The following is a 13656-nucleotide window of genomic DNA, read 5'->3' on the forward strand; positions in this document are numbered from 1 at the left end:
TCCAGGGAAACCACACATATTTTGTTTTTCCTAGAGATAGATTCTTTCTCTATAGAAATAGGTCTGTCTTTTGTCTAGTGGCAGTTTTGACACCATAAAGTAGTGCAGATGGTTTATATGCCTGCTGCAAAGGATAGACAGGTATTTAGCTGAGTGGGTTAGTAAAGCCAGGCGTCACTTGTGCTTTAAAACAAATGAAATGTATGCGCGAGGGGGGTCTATGGAGAGATGAGGGGCACTTTTGCTGGGTGGTACTGAGGGAATTAGAAGAGGAGGTCATGGGAGCACCGGGTGCCACCAGCGCTAAAGGCTGTGATGATGGGTATGTGGTAAGGTGAAGTAATAGTGTGTCTTTTTTGTTTTTTTCAGTGTCTTCAGAGAATCTTCTGATTCAGAGAAGAAGCGAAGGTAAGGTGACTTGACATTTACTGTTGCGTACATCACACACACACACCCACAAGTAATTCTGTGACCCTATCTGCCTTCTACATAGGCTAGTGCTTTAGAGGGACAGTTTAGCCAGCAGCAGAGATGGCTTCTCATTGGATGACAGATGCTGAAGCCGTAACTCAGGTATTGGGGACAGCTCTGAGGGAGGATCAGCAGATACTGAGACAGCATCTGAGGGACAGGACAAGGGGGCAGAATCTGGGAGTGATTCTTCAGTTGGCGGAGTCCCATCCGACAACACCTATCCAGTGATTCTGAGGGAGATGATGAGGACAGTAATGCTTTCCCTTCACAAGCACAGTCTGTGCAACAGGACAACAGCTGGTTAGCCCAACCCAGACAGCAGGTGCATGCGGCGTCAAAAATAGAGAGAGTGCTTTCTTGGCAGCCCCCTGATTTAGTTCAGCCCCATATTCTACATTTTACTGTTGACACTGGCTGTAAAGTCGATACAGCCAACTTTTTGCAAGTCTGCTATGTCCATTTATTTTTGGATGTTGGCTTCCTTCAACAAATTGTGCAGCAAACAAATCTGCGTCCTGAACAATTTCTGAGGGAGCATGGAGGCACTCTAGGGCCCCATTCTAGGGCATGTCAGTGGACTCCCACTTCGCTGGCAGAGTTGAACATATTTTTGGGCCTTACGCTCAACATGGGGTTAGTGCAGAAACCCACCTTGAAGTCCCACTTTTTGGGTAACCCTCATCTTCGCACCGCACATAAGCAGAGATTGCTTTTTGCTATTGTAGTGCATGCTGAATTTCAATGACTATTCTTCTGCATTGCTCCGGGACCATCCGGACCATGACAGGTGTTCAAAATTCGGCCTGTTGTGGAACATTTGTCTGCCAGGTTTCCAGAGACCTATACTCCTGGAAAGAATTTATAGCAGTTGGTGAGTCCCTGGCCCTGTACAAAGGGCGGCTGCTCTCCAGACAGTACATTGTGAGCAAAAGAGCTCACTATGGCATCAAGCTGTACATGCTGTTTGAGAGCTCTTCTGGCCATGTGTACAGCTTGAGAGTTAAACATGGAAGGTCTCCACCCTAAACCCTGTCGATTGCCCTCCCGCATTAGGAGTCACAGGTAGGATTGTATGGGAACTTGTCCAGCCACTCCTTCACAATGTGGACACTTTATGTGGACAATTTCTATACAGGGGTAGAGCTGTTCAGTGAGCTCTACAAAGATGGCACTGTGGCCTGCGGTACAGTTCGTTGTAAGCGCAAAGGATTCCCACAGGAGCTTGTTTGCAAGAAGCTCCAGGAATCCCAGAGTACTGTGTTGTGTTCCAACGAACAGCTCGCAGTCAAGTTCTCTGATAGGCGTGATGTATACATTCTCACTACAATTCAAGATGAGAGCACTTCTCCCGTCACGGTTTCGAGCCAGATGGCCGAAGTACACAAGCCCACCTGTATACTTGATTACAATAAATACATGGGCGGAGTCGACAAGAACGAGCAGGTTCTTCAACCATACAATCCGTGTCATAAAATACGCACTTGGTACAAGAAACTGTTTACCCACCTGATCCAGATGGCAACATACAATGCATATGTTGTTTATCGTCAGACAACCACAGGAAGACTCATGCCTTTCCTTGATGTCCAGTTGTCTGCTGCTTCTGTAACAGCAGTCATGTTCTCAATTGCAGCGTCCACCTCATATGTTCCGGAGGATGTGGCAAGGCTTCAGGAGTGGCACTCTGCTGATCTCGTTCCTAAAACACCCAAAAAGGATCGTCCATGTAGTCGCTGTAAAGTGTGCTCAAAGCATGGAAAGCGGCAGGAGAGTCAGTATTATATTCCCCAGTGCCCATCTCAGTCAGGCCTCTGTGTCCCTACTTGCTTTACTTTGCATCATACTAAAGCAAAGTTCTGGGAAATTGACTAAGGAGGAGCTGCCATTGGGTAAACTTTTCAGTGTCTGTGCATGGATACCAAACGCCCATGGGCCACTGCTTCATTAGGCAAGCAGCCATAGAATTTTACTTCATCTACTTCAGGAAATCATGGACTTCCTTGTGGCCTGCCCGACACCTATATCCACCATCAGAATGGTAGGTGTTCTGTTCGATTAACGTGCATTATAGTCCCCATACTGCACATACTAGTGGACAGACCACATACTATTTTGCCACAGAGTACCCTCTGTGGCAAAATGTTAAAGGCATGACTGAATTTTGAAGTGCTTGTTAGGGAACTTATGTATGCTACACAAGGACCACCATGATTGCCAAGGAGAACCTGAGTAAGTGTAATAAGTCAAACAAATGTTCTGTCGGACATAATCACCAACATTTCTACTAGTTTGAAAGTGGGCAAACTCAATTTGTAACTTCCCTTTCAAAGCAAAAGTAGAAGTGTTGGTTAACGAGTCCTACAGGATATCTGTTTGACTTTTTACTTTAGAGACCTTGGGATGTATTCACCAGCATGTCTGCCTTAATTTTAACGGTAGATATGCTCGCTCAGTTAGAGGAATAGGCCTTCCAAGGCATACTCAGACACCCCCAACTTGATTCCACAAACTGGAAGGAGTTGGAGTTAGCACAGTAAGTGTGCCGATGGCGCATGAAAGAGCTTGAGCTTCAAGTAACAAATTGTGGAAGGCATTACTAACAGTTCACTTGGCAATTATACAGAATTAGTCAGGACTTTGATGAGAAAAGAGACATGAACGGATAAGTAGAGCTTAAGGTAGGTGAGCTTTCAAAGAGATATTGCACAGGTAGAAGGCAGATAGTAAAGGTAGTACAGATACACATCATCTACACCTATGGATTCAAACCCATTATTCCCACCCCAGCGCTGAAGGACAATGACACGTATGGTCAGTGTTTGACCTGCTTGCCATGTTCATCCTCTGTCAGAACTTAGTAGATGTTCAATTTGCTGTATAAGTGCACTACATCACAGCACTGCACATAATGTTGGCTGGGACATTTGCTACATTTTCAAGGACTACCCTGCATGCCAAACACTACCATTTTCCATAGTCTATGACCTTCTCCTTAGAGAACATTGTGAAAATTCCCAGCATGTCTGCCTTAGTTTCAAAGGTAGATATGTTCTCTCAGTTTGAGGAATAGGCCTTCCAGGGCATACTTGGACACCCCCAACTTTCATCCACAAACTGAAAGGAGTTGGAATTAGCACAGTGAATGCGCTAAAGGCGCATGAAAAACATGTCTTCCTGAGCCACAGGTGGCTGTCATGGGAGTCATTAGTAAAGGTTCCTCACGCATGCCTCTGGTAATGTTCAGGAAGAAGGAGGCGGTTTCTTGACAGTTGGTAAAATGTAGTGAAACTTTTTCCGTCCTGTGACGTATGAATGTGATGGGCCGTTGTCTGTCAACAGTAAGCTGATGTGAGTGCAGTGATTAGTTTGATTGGGCCAGTGGCCAGCAGTATGAAAGTGTTGTTTGTTTTGCGTGAATGGACCATAAAGCGGTTGGTGCCTGGAAGTGGCTTTATGGCTCACCTTCAGAAGGCTTGGTTTCAATATTCAGATACTTTGATAAGTATTCATGCTTTGAAACCATAATTTCTGGAGGTGCTAAAACCAACCAGTGTGAGTGGTGTATTAACTTTAACATACTAGTACCAGAGGAGTCCAAGGGTGCAGGACTTGTGTGTCTCTCACCAGTTTTCCTTCGCCCAGACTCCCCTTGAAATCACAAACTTTGCTTAAAAACACATTTGCTTGGCATTTCAGTGAGGGAAAGTCCTGGAATCTGCAGGCAGCCACAAATTTTCTACCACCCAGCGTTCCACTAAGTCTCCTGAGAAAAACGTTGCCTCACTTGTAAGGGTGGGCAAGTGACCGCGACAGGGGAGTGCCTGAAACGATTGTGGAGACATCAAAATTACCTACCACAAAACAGTGTATTTTATATATACTGTGTATTTGGTCCTGGGCTCGGCGGCCATATAGGGAAACCTACCAAACCCAGACATTTCTGAAAACTAGACACCTGGCACAGTCAACAGAAATGTGGCATGTTTGGATTCCACAAAATATTCTTACCCAGAATACCCTGCAAAGGTGAAACATTGATTAAAAACACTATTTTTCCTTGCTTTTCTGTTACGTAAACTACAGGAATGTGCAGGCATCCACAAAATTTCTACCACCCAGTGTTTCCCCACTTGTCCTGATAAAAACACAACCACACTTGTATGCCTGTGCCTAGTGCCTGCGTCAGGAATGGATTACTCCAGGTTCAACTGTAGCCCTCATGCAAGGACTACCATTGACCCTTGTGTGAGCCATTCCTGTTGTGGGCACTAGGCCTACCCACACAAGTGAGGTGCCATTTTTATTGGGAGACTTGTGGGAATGCTGGATGGAAGGAAGTTTGTGGTTCCCCTCAGATCCCTGAACTTTGCAGCACTATAATGTGAGGAAAAGGTGATTTTCAGGTTTGCAAAGGGTTGTGGGAGACAGAACCCGGTGACAGCCCCACAAGTCACCCCATCCTGAATACGCCTAGGTGTCTAGTTTTAAAAAATGCACAGGTTTGGTAGGTTTTCCAAGGTGCCGGCTGAGCTAGAGGCCAAATCTACATTTAGGAACTTCGCAAAAAAAACACATCCATTTTCATCGGAAAAATGTGATGTGTCCACGTTGTGTTTGGGGGCTTTACCTGCCACAGGCACTAGGCCTTCCCACACAAGTGAGGTACCATTTTTATCAGGAGACTTGGGGGAATGCTGGGTGGATAGAAGTTTGTGATTCCCCTCAGAACCCTGAACTCTGCAGCACCAAAATGTGAGGGAAAAGTGTTTTTCTAGCCAAATTTGTAGATTTGCAAAGGATTCTGGGACACAGACCCCAGTGAGACCCCCACAAGTCACCACATCCTGTATTCCCCTAGGTGTCTAGTTTTCAAAAATGCACAGGTTTGGTAGTTTTCCCTAGGTGCCGGTTGAGCTGGAGGCCAAAATCCACAGCTAGTCACTTTGCAAAAAGCACATCTATTTTCATTGGTAAAATGTGATGTGTCCACATTGTGTTTTGGGGCATTTCCTGCCGCAGGCACTAGGCCTACCCACACAAGTGAGGTACCATTTTTATCGGGAGACTGGGGGGAGTGCTGGGTGGAAGGAAGTTTGTGATTACCCTCAGATCCCTGAACCTTGCAGCACCAAAATGTGAGGGAAAGGTGTTTTTCTAGCCAAATGTTTAGATTTGCAAAGTATTCTGGGGCACAGACCCGAGTGAGACCCGCACAAGTCACCACATCCTGTATTCCCCTAGGTGTCTAGTTTTAAAAAAATGCACAGGTTTGGTAGGTTTCCCTAGGTGCTGGCTGAGCTGGAGGCTAAAATCCCCAGCTAGTCACTTTGCAAAAAACACATCTGTTTTCATTGGTAAAATGTAATGTGTACATGTTGTTTTTTGTGGCACTTCCAGGCACTAGGCCTACCCACACAAGTAAGGTACCACTTTTATCGGGAGACTTAGAAGAATGCTTGGTGGAAGGAAGTTCATGGCTCCCCTCAGATCCCAGAACTTTGCAGCACCAAAATTTGAGGAAATGTGTTTTTTTAAGCCAAATTTTCAGGTTTGCATAGAATTTGGGAAGACAGAACCCATTGATAGTTCCAGAAGTCACCCCATCCTGGATAACCCTAGGTGTCTAGTTTTAAAAAATGCACAGGTTTGGTAGGTTTTCCTAGGTGCTGGCTGAGCTAGAGGCCAAAATCCACAGCTTGTAACTTCGCAATAAAACACATCCATTTTCATCAGAAAAATGTGATGTGTCCACGTTGTGTTTTGGGGCATTTCCTGCCACAGGCACTAGGCCTACCCACACAAGTGAGGTACCATTTTTATCAGGAGACTTGGGGAATGCTGGGTGGAAGGAAGCTTGTGATTCCCCTCAGATCCCTGTATTTTTCAGCACAGAAATGTGAGGGAAAAGTGTTTTTCTAGCCCAATCTTTAGATTTGCAAAGGCTTCTGGGACACAGAACCCAGTGAGAGCCCCACAAGTCACCACACCCTGTATTCCCCTGGGTGTCTAGTTTTCAAAAATGCACAGGTTTGGTAGGTTTCCCTAGGTGCCGGCTGAGCTGGAGGCCAAAATCCACAGCTAGTCACTTTGCAAAAAACACATCTGTTTTCAGTGGTAAAATGTGATGTGTACATGTTGTGTTTTGGGGCATTTCCGGGCGGTAGGCCTACACACACAAGTGAGGTACCACTTTTATCGGGAGACTTAGGAGAATGCTTGGCGGAAAGAAGTTCATAGCTCCCCTCAGATCCCAGAACTTTGCAGCACCAAAATTTGAGGAAAAAGTGTTTTTTTAGCCACCTTTTCAGGTTTGCATTGGATTCTGGAAGGCAGAACCCAGTGACAGTTTCACAAATCACCCCATGCTGGATTCCCCTAGGTGTCTAGTTTTCATAAATGCATAGGTTTGGTAGGTTTCCCTAGGTGCTGGCTGAGCTAGAAGCCAAAAGCCACAGCTAGGCACTTTTCAAAATACAAGTGAGTTTTCAATGGAAAAATGTGATGTGTCCATGTTGTGTTTGGGACGTTTCCTGTCGCGGGCACTAGGCCTATCCACACAAGTGAAGTACCATTTTTATCTGGCCTCTAGAGGCCAAAATGCACAGCTTGTCACTTTGCAAAAAATACATCCGTTTTCATTGGAAAAATGTGATATGTCCATGTTGAGTTTTGTGGCATTTCCTGTCGTGGGCACTAGGCCTACCCATACAAGTGAGGTATCATTTTTATCTGGAGACTCGGGGGAATGCTGGGTGAAAGGAAATTTGTGGCTTCCCTCAGATCCTTGAACTTTGCAGCACCGAAATGTGAGGAAAAAGTGTTTTTTCAGGTTTGCAAAGGATTCTGGGAAAGAGAACCCTGTGAGAGTCCCACAAGTCACCCTCCCCATCCTGGATTCCCCTAGGTATCTAGTTTTAAAAAATGCACAGGTTTGGTAGGTTTCCCTAGGTTCCAGGTGAGCTAGAGGCCAAAATCCACAGCTAAGTACTTTTCAAAATACAGGTGAGTTTTCAATGGAAAAATGTGATGTGTCCATGTTGCATTTTGGGATGTTTCCTCTCGCGGGCACTATGCCTATCCACACAAGTGAGGTACCATTTTTATTGGGAGACTTGGGGGAATACAGAATAGAAGAACAAGTGTTATTGTCAATTGTCTTTCTCTACATTTTTGCCTTTTAAATGTAGGACAGTGTGTAAGAAAGAAGTTATTTTAAGAAATGCCCTGTAATTCATATGCTAGGATGGGGACTCCCGAATTTAGAGACATGCAAATAACCACTGTTTCTAAACTCCTTATCTTATGCCCATTTCAGGAATACTTGGTTTTCTCAATACCCTTTTTTCACTCTTTATATTTTACCAAATGAATTGCTGAGTACCTGGTATACAACGAAAACCCATTGCAAGGTGCAGCTCATTTATTGGCTCTGAGTAGCTTGGGTTCTTAATGAACCTACAAGACCTATATATCCCTGCAACCCAGCGGGTCCAGCAAATATAACGGTATATTGCTTTAAAAAATCTATCATAACTGGAAAAAGTTACAGAAGAAAACAAGGTCAGAAAGAGCTGTTTTTGTCAACTCAATTTCAATATTTTTTTATTTCAACTGCTACTTTCTGTAGGAAAATCTTGAAGGATCTACACAAATGACCCCTTGCTGAATTTAGATTTTTGTCTATCTTTCAAAAATGTTTAGCTGTCTGGGATCCACTATTGGTTTCATACCCATTTCTGTCACTAACTGGAAGGAGGCTGAAAGCAGGAAAAATAGTAAAAATGGGGTATGTCCCAGTAAAATGCCAAAACTGTGTTGAAAAATTTGGTTTTCTCATTCAAATCTGCCTGTTCCTGAAAGCTGGGAAGATTGTAGGACTGCAAACCCTTTGTTGATGCCATTTGCAGGTAAAAAAAAACAGATGCTTTCTTCTCCAGCACTTTTTCCCATATTCCCAAACAAAAACAATTTTTAGCTGCATTCTGGCTAATTTCTTGGGTCTCCTCAAGGGGAACCCACAAACTCTGGGTACCTTTACAATCCCCAGAAACTTGGAAAAAAAGTACGCACATTTGGCATGGATAGCTTATGCTCACAAAAGGTTATGGGGGCCTTAGTGCAAACTACCCCAAATAGCCAAAAAAGGGCTCAGCACTGGGGGGAAAAAGGCCCAGCAGCTAAGGGGTTAATAAAGCTGTATTTCGATTTTCAGAGAATGTAACATTCTTGATCATACCATGATGAATTAGAGGTTTTAGTGACATACAGAGCTTTCCTGAATGCAGCAAGGGGCATTGTCCGTTTCTCTACTGATTTTGCTGCTCATTTGGGGCTTAGAAACTTTTCTGTGGTTTGACTTTATTCTATCTCCCCATTTTGCTAAGAGCTTTCATAGCAAAGACTTTATGCTGACTCCCTATCACAATAATTTTGAATTATTATAATGAAACTTTTAGATCTATTCAGTTGATTTAGAACTCAATTACCCAGTGGGCCCTTTACTTAATTAGCTGTATTTGTTATGTGTTGGGAGGTGCTGTATCATGCACACTTAATATGGAATGTTTCTCCTAAGCAGTGCGTGCTACAGCTTGTTCCTCTGCTGACCTCCCAGCCCCTCCTTAATAACAAGACATGGGTCATTCAGCAGCCTTGGGCTACCTGAAAATCTGAACTCGGTAGGCAGGTCTAGCTACACAGGTGATGAAACACGCTGTGTACAATGAGCTATGCAATGTAAACATCACAAGAGCACAAAAGCGGAGCTGCTTTCTTCCTCACCTTGGAAAGTACAAGGAACAGGAACAGGCCCAGCGTCGTAAGTCGGTGGAGGTCGCATTTTGCCAAACTCGCCATTTCCCCAGCTCATTTAGAGTCATAGGGGCCAACAGGTTCCCAATGGTGGAGTCTCAGCAGGCTCCTGTGGCTGAAACCTTTGAACACAGGCCCATGCCTCACAGAGCCATCAGTCATTATATGTCAAAGTGCCCACTGCATGTCAAATGAGCTAGCTAACATACTTTTTCCTTTGCTGACCACCGTAATTAAGAGCCTAGCAGTCAAGAGCATAAAAAGCAAGTGAGACCTATTGGCTTTGTCAATGTTTTTACCCATGTTGCACAGCAGCACAGCTGCTGTGCAGCATGACCAAGAGTAAAAAGTAAGAGAGCTATGACGCGGTCAAAGCTGGTCGTGTCAACGTTTTTTTCCCATTACTTTCAGCCATTCAGAAATGTTGCACAGCAGCCCCACTGCTATGCAACTTGGCTATAAACCCATTGGCAAAGCTAAAAGATCTGGCATAGATGAGACCTATTAGCTTTTCCAATATTTGTTTTAGGTTTAAATGAAGCTTGCTCTTTAGGGCACATATTCCTCAATCCCCTCCCCTACCACAACACCCCAACAAAGGAATAGAGGGAGAGAAAAACTGTATTCTGTCTGTCCCAAAGTCTTTTCTCATGCTTTTGTCAGCCCTTTTTAGAACAAGCCACCAAGAGAAGGGGCAGATTTGCAAATTACACCTGATTCTCTGTCAGCTTTCCTTATTTATTTTTTACAGTTTTATACAGCGCATACTCGACCTAAAGGTATTGTAGTGATTTGAGTAGAATCAGGACAATGTATGCATTACTGTCAGCCCAAACAGCCCAAGAGGTCTGGACTACGTTTCCAGATGAGCCGGAGGAACATGCAGTTATGCAACAACTAGTAGTCCTGGACGGTTGCAGGAGACTGATAACATATTTGCATGTGCCCTTGCTTACAGATAGGGGAGGTGAGAATACTTGCTCCCAGGGACCACTGTAATGTGGATTGCTAGAACGAGATGACCGGAGCAGAATTGTGAAAAGAACGTGAGCAGGTCTAGCAGGTGTCCCCTAACGTTAGATCTGATCTTATCCAGTATGAGTTCCTGCATAGAACATACATGGCCTCCAAAAAGCTCTCTAAGTTATACCCGGCAAATCCAATTCTCTCTGGTAGATGCGGACTGCTTTCTGCAGACTTTTTACACATGACCTGGTCCTATCATCCGTTAGACAATTCTGGGCAGAAGTGATTAGTACATTATCGCACACAAGAGGGATGGTTCTGACAGGAATCATAAAACTGTGCTTGATGGGGGGGGGGGTGTAGGTGCACCATTATTCAGGGAAACGAATATGGCAACACATATGTTGACTCGGGGTAGCCCTGGCAAGACGCCTGATTGCTGTACACTGGACTGCACCCAGAGCCCCAGAGGTTAAGATGCTGGAAGAGGGATTTATTGAAAAGGACACTTAGGGATGAACAACACATAATACTCACCCACCGAAATGATGTTTATGCTGTTCAAATATTTTTTTCTGAAAATGCTAACAAACATTTTTTTGCACAAGAGCACCAGTTACATTACAGTTCACATTCATTTTTTAGGCATGGGGAGATTAAGTGATTTACCCAGAATTACAGGATGTTGAGTTGACGCCAAGAATCAAACCGGGTTCTCCAATTCCAAAGTAGGTAGTTCTGGCCATATTGCCACATCCTCTCCATGTAGTTAAGTTTGTGACAGTGCCTCCATAGTATTTCAGCACACGTCAAATAATAACACAAGTTTGCATGCATTCTGTCACTGAATGGAATGAGAGAGGGTTTGTCTACGACACTTCAGGAGAGTAGCATGGGTGCACCAAGAAATACATCACCGCTTCAGGAACTCACACATTTGCATGCTACATATCGTACAACAAAGCTCTGGGGGAGGTGGGGGTTGAAGCATCATAAATCAATGAAGAGAGAGCTAAAGAGAAAAAGTGCCTTCATAAGAAATATAACACTTATAGCCCAGATGATGTCAAAATCCACGCTGCCACCATCAAACAAGGTGTCCGCACAGAAGACTGATGCCAAACTCGGGGCCACTATTTTCATGAAGACGTTCAGCATAAAAAATAATATTATTGGATGGAAGGCTTTGGAAAGGCACTGTCCCCAGGCAAGATTCTCCATTTCCCATTTAGCAGTGTGCAGTGGCGGCTGCCACTGAACGGGGGTGGCAGGGCGGGACGGGATGAAGGAGGGTTTAGAAAAAAAAATCTATATGTTTTTCCTAAAAACATACCTTCGAGGGGAGACACGTTTGTCTCCCCTCCGTCCTCATCATCTACCTGTTCCCGGGTGCACACAGGCTCCCAGCCAATCACAACGCTGCCGTCACCAGCATGACAGCAGTGTAGTGATTGGTCTGAGTGGTCTGCTTCACCCCTCAGACTGTGAGTGGGTGGATGTTATCCACTCAGCTGTACGAAACAGCCAGGTAGAGAACATGCAAAATGTGCATGTCTGTTTGGCCGGCCCAAAACGACCAGCCGAACAAACATGCGCACATTGTAGTGCCGGCACCCTCCCTCCAGCCCAGCCCAGCCCCTTGCTCCCAGGAATAATACAATTATAATAACATAGCATACGTGGGGGGGGGGGGAGGGTTTGGAGGAGCACCTAAAACTGAATAAAATTAAGTTAAAAAAATAAAACACTTACCTTTTGTGGTGTGGTCCCGCGCCATGCTCCTCTTCCCTGTTGGCTGCAGGCACAGGCTCCCAGCATGCCCTGTGGCCAATCCTAACGCTGCTCAAAGTAGCATTAGGATTGGCTCGGAGCGCCCAGCCAGGGTGCTCCCAGGCAGACTGGGAGCCTGTGCTGGCTCCCTCCAGCCCAGCAACAGTGTTGCAGGGCTGGAGGGAGCCTACAGCACATGTATGTTTGGCTGACCCGAGATGGCTGGCCAAACACACATGCGCTGAGGGGGAGTGCTGGTGAAATGCTGAGCACTCCCCAAACACTCCCCCTCAGAGCACATCACCCCGTGGCCCCGCCCCTCTACAAGGAAACGATAACAAACACTGCTATCGTTTCCTTGTAAAGATTTTGCAGCTGCTGCTGATGTCTGGGGCGGGAGGGGGGGAGTGATGCGCCTCTGCCCTCGTGGAAGAGCCACCCCTGGCAGTGTGGATGCAACACAAGTGGATTTGTGACACTCCATACACATACCAAACGGGTCCCGGTACTTGCTCCTTGGTGTAGCCACACTATCTGGCAATGTCCAAATAAAATGTCAGCTGCTTGACAAGAAGCTGCTTTGTGTGTCTGTGTTGTGTGTGTTGTGTGGTGTGTTTGTTGAATCCAAAGAGGTGAAACCAAAATCCTCCCACAGCTGTCTGGACCGAGACCAGTGAAATGAAACCAGCAAACTAGCAGCCATTGACAAATGCAAACAAAAGACATGAGAGTGAAAAGGAAGCCAACCAATTGAAAGTAATGGGTGGGCTCTAAGCCTTTTCTAGATTTTTAAAGGAAAAATAGATCTCAGAAGCAACTGGCAAGCATTGTCTAAAAATTAAAAGCACACTTGGAAAAAAATCCCTGTGAATCAAGGATGTTTGATATTTTGATTTTCAGCAACAAACCAACTCTGAAAAATATTTTTGAAACTCAAAATAAATACCAGGCTGGCTGCAACAATAAGATAGCCTGCATAGCATTCCATGTTGGCGAAAGTGCTTCTTCAAAATGACAAACAGCAAAACGATCCCAGCAAACATGGCAAAAATCTATGAACTGGGCAGGAGAAGATGTAAGATCTTTCATCACAACTGCAACCTAGCATGCTGACGGCTAATTTAAAATCTGCCCCTTAGATGGACTGTTATTGCTAAAACGCAATTCAGAGGGCCCCTTAGGATAAACAAATTAAATTACCAAACTGATTGTTTCTTTCATACATTACCTAGTTATTTCTTCTTTAAGCTTGCAAGGATCTTCTGTATAGAACTTGACACCAAAATAGAGGGTGTATGGTGGTCCAGCTGGAAAAAGCAAGGTCAGTCAGTTCTACATGGGCTTTTAAAACTTTACAGGCAATGTGTTAACATCCACATTATTACAAATTCTATGAAGTATTCTTCTGTTATGAGCAAAGTTTTATAGAGGTTCATAACGCTAACTATTAGCATTGCCTTAAATTTGGTAAGAAAATCTTGGTAGCAATGTTACCACAGAACAGCAGAGAAACCCCATAATAGATTCCCACCAGCAAAATCAGGCGGTATCTTCATGTACATAAATTAGAAAAACAAACTTGAGATAAGACAAGTCATTCCCTATTTTTGGGCCAAGCACCCTAAATCCAACAGT

General features: G+C 44.6%; 1 protein-coding gene across 2 annotated transcripts in view; it reads right to left on the reverse strand.

Moving 5' to 3' along the window:
* The window catches only part of EPB41L4A (erythrocyte membrane protein band 4.1 like 4A), a 624815-nt gene that overhangs the window by 389168 nt on the left and 221991 nt on the right, over positions 1-13656 (reverse strand). For both annotated transcript variants that reach the window (XM_069226476.1, XM_069226475.1), the window contains exon 4: positions 13250-13328. In XM_069226476.1, the coding sequence (XP_069082577.1) occupies positions 13250-13328 (79 nt within the window). The remainder of the gene's footprint in view (positions 1-13249; positions 13329-13656) is intronic.

The sequence above is a fragment of the Pleurodeles waltl genome, chromosome 1_1 (assembly GCF_031143425.1).
Source record: "Pleurodeles waltl isolate 20211129_DDA chromosome 1_1, aPleWal1.hap1.20221129, whole genome shotgun sequence".
NCBI lineage: Eukaryota > Metazoa > Chordata > Amphibia > Caudata > Salamandridae > Pleurodeles > Pleurodeles waltl.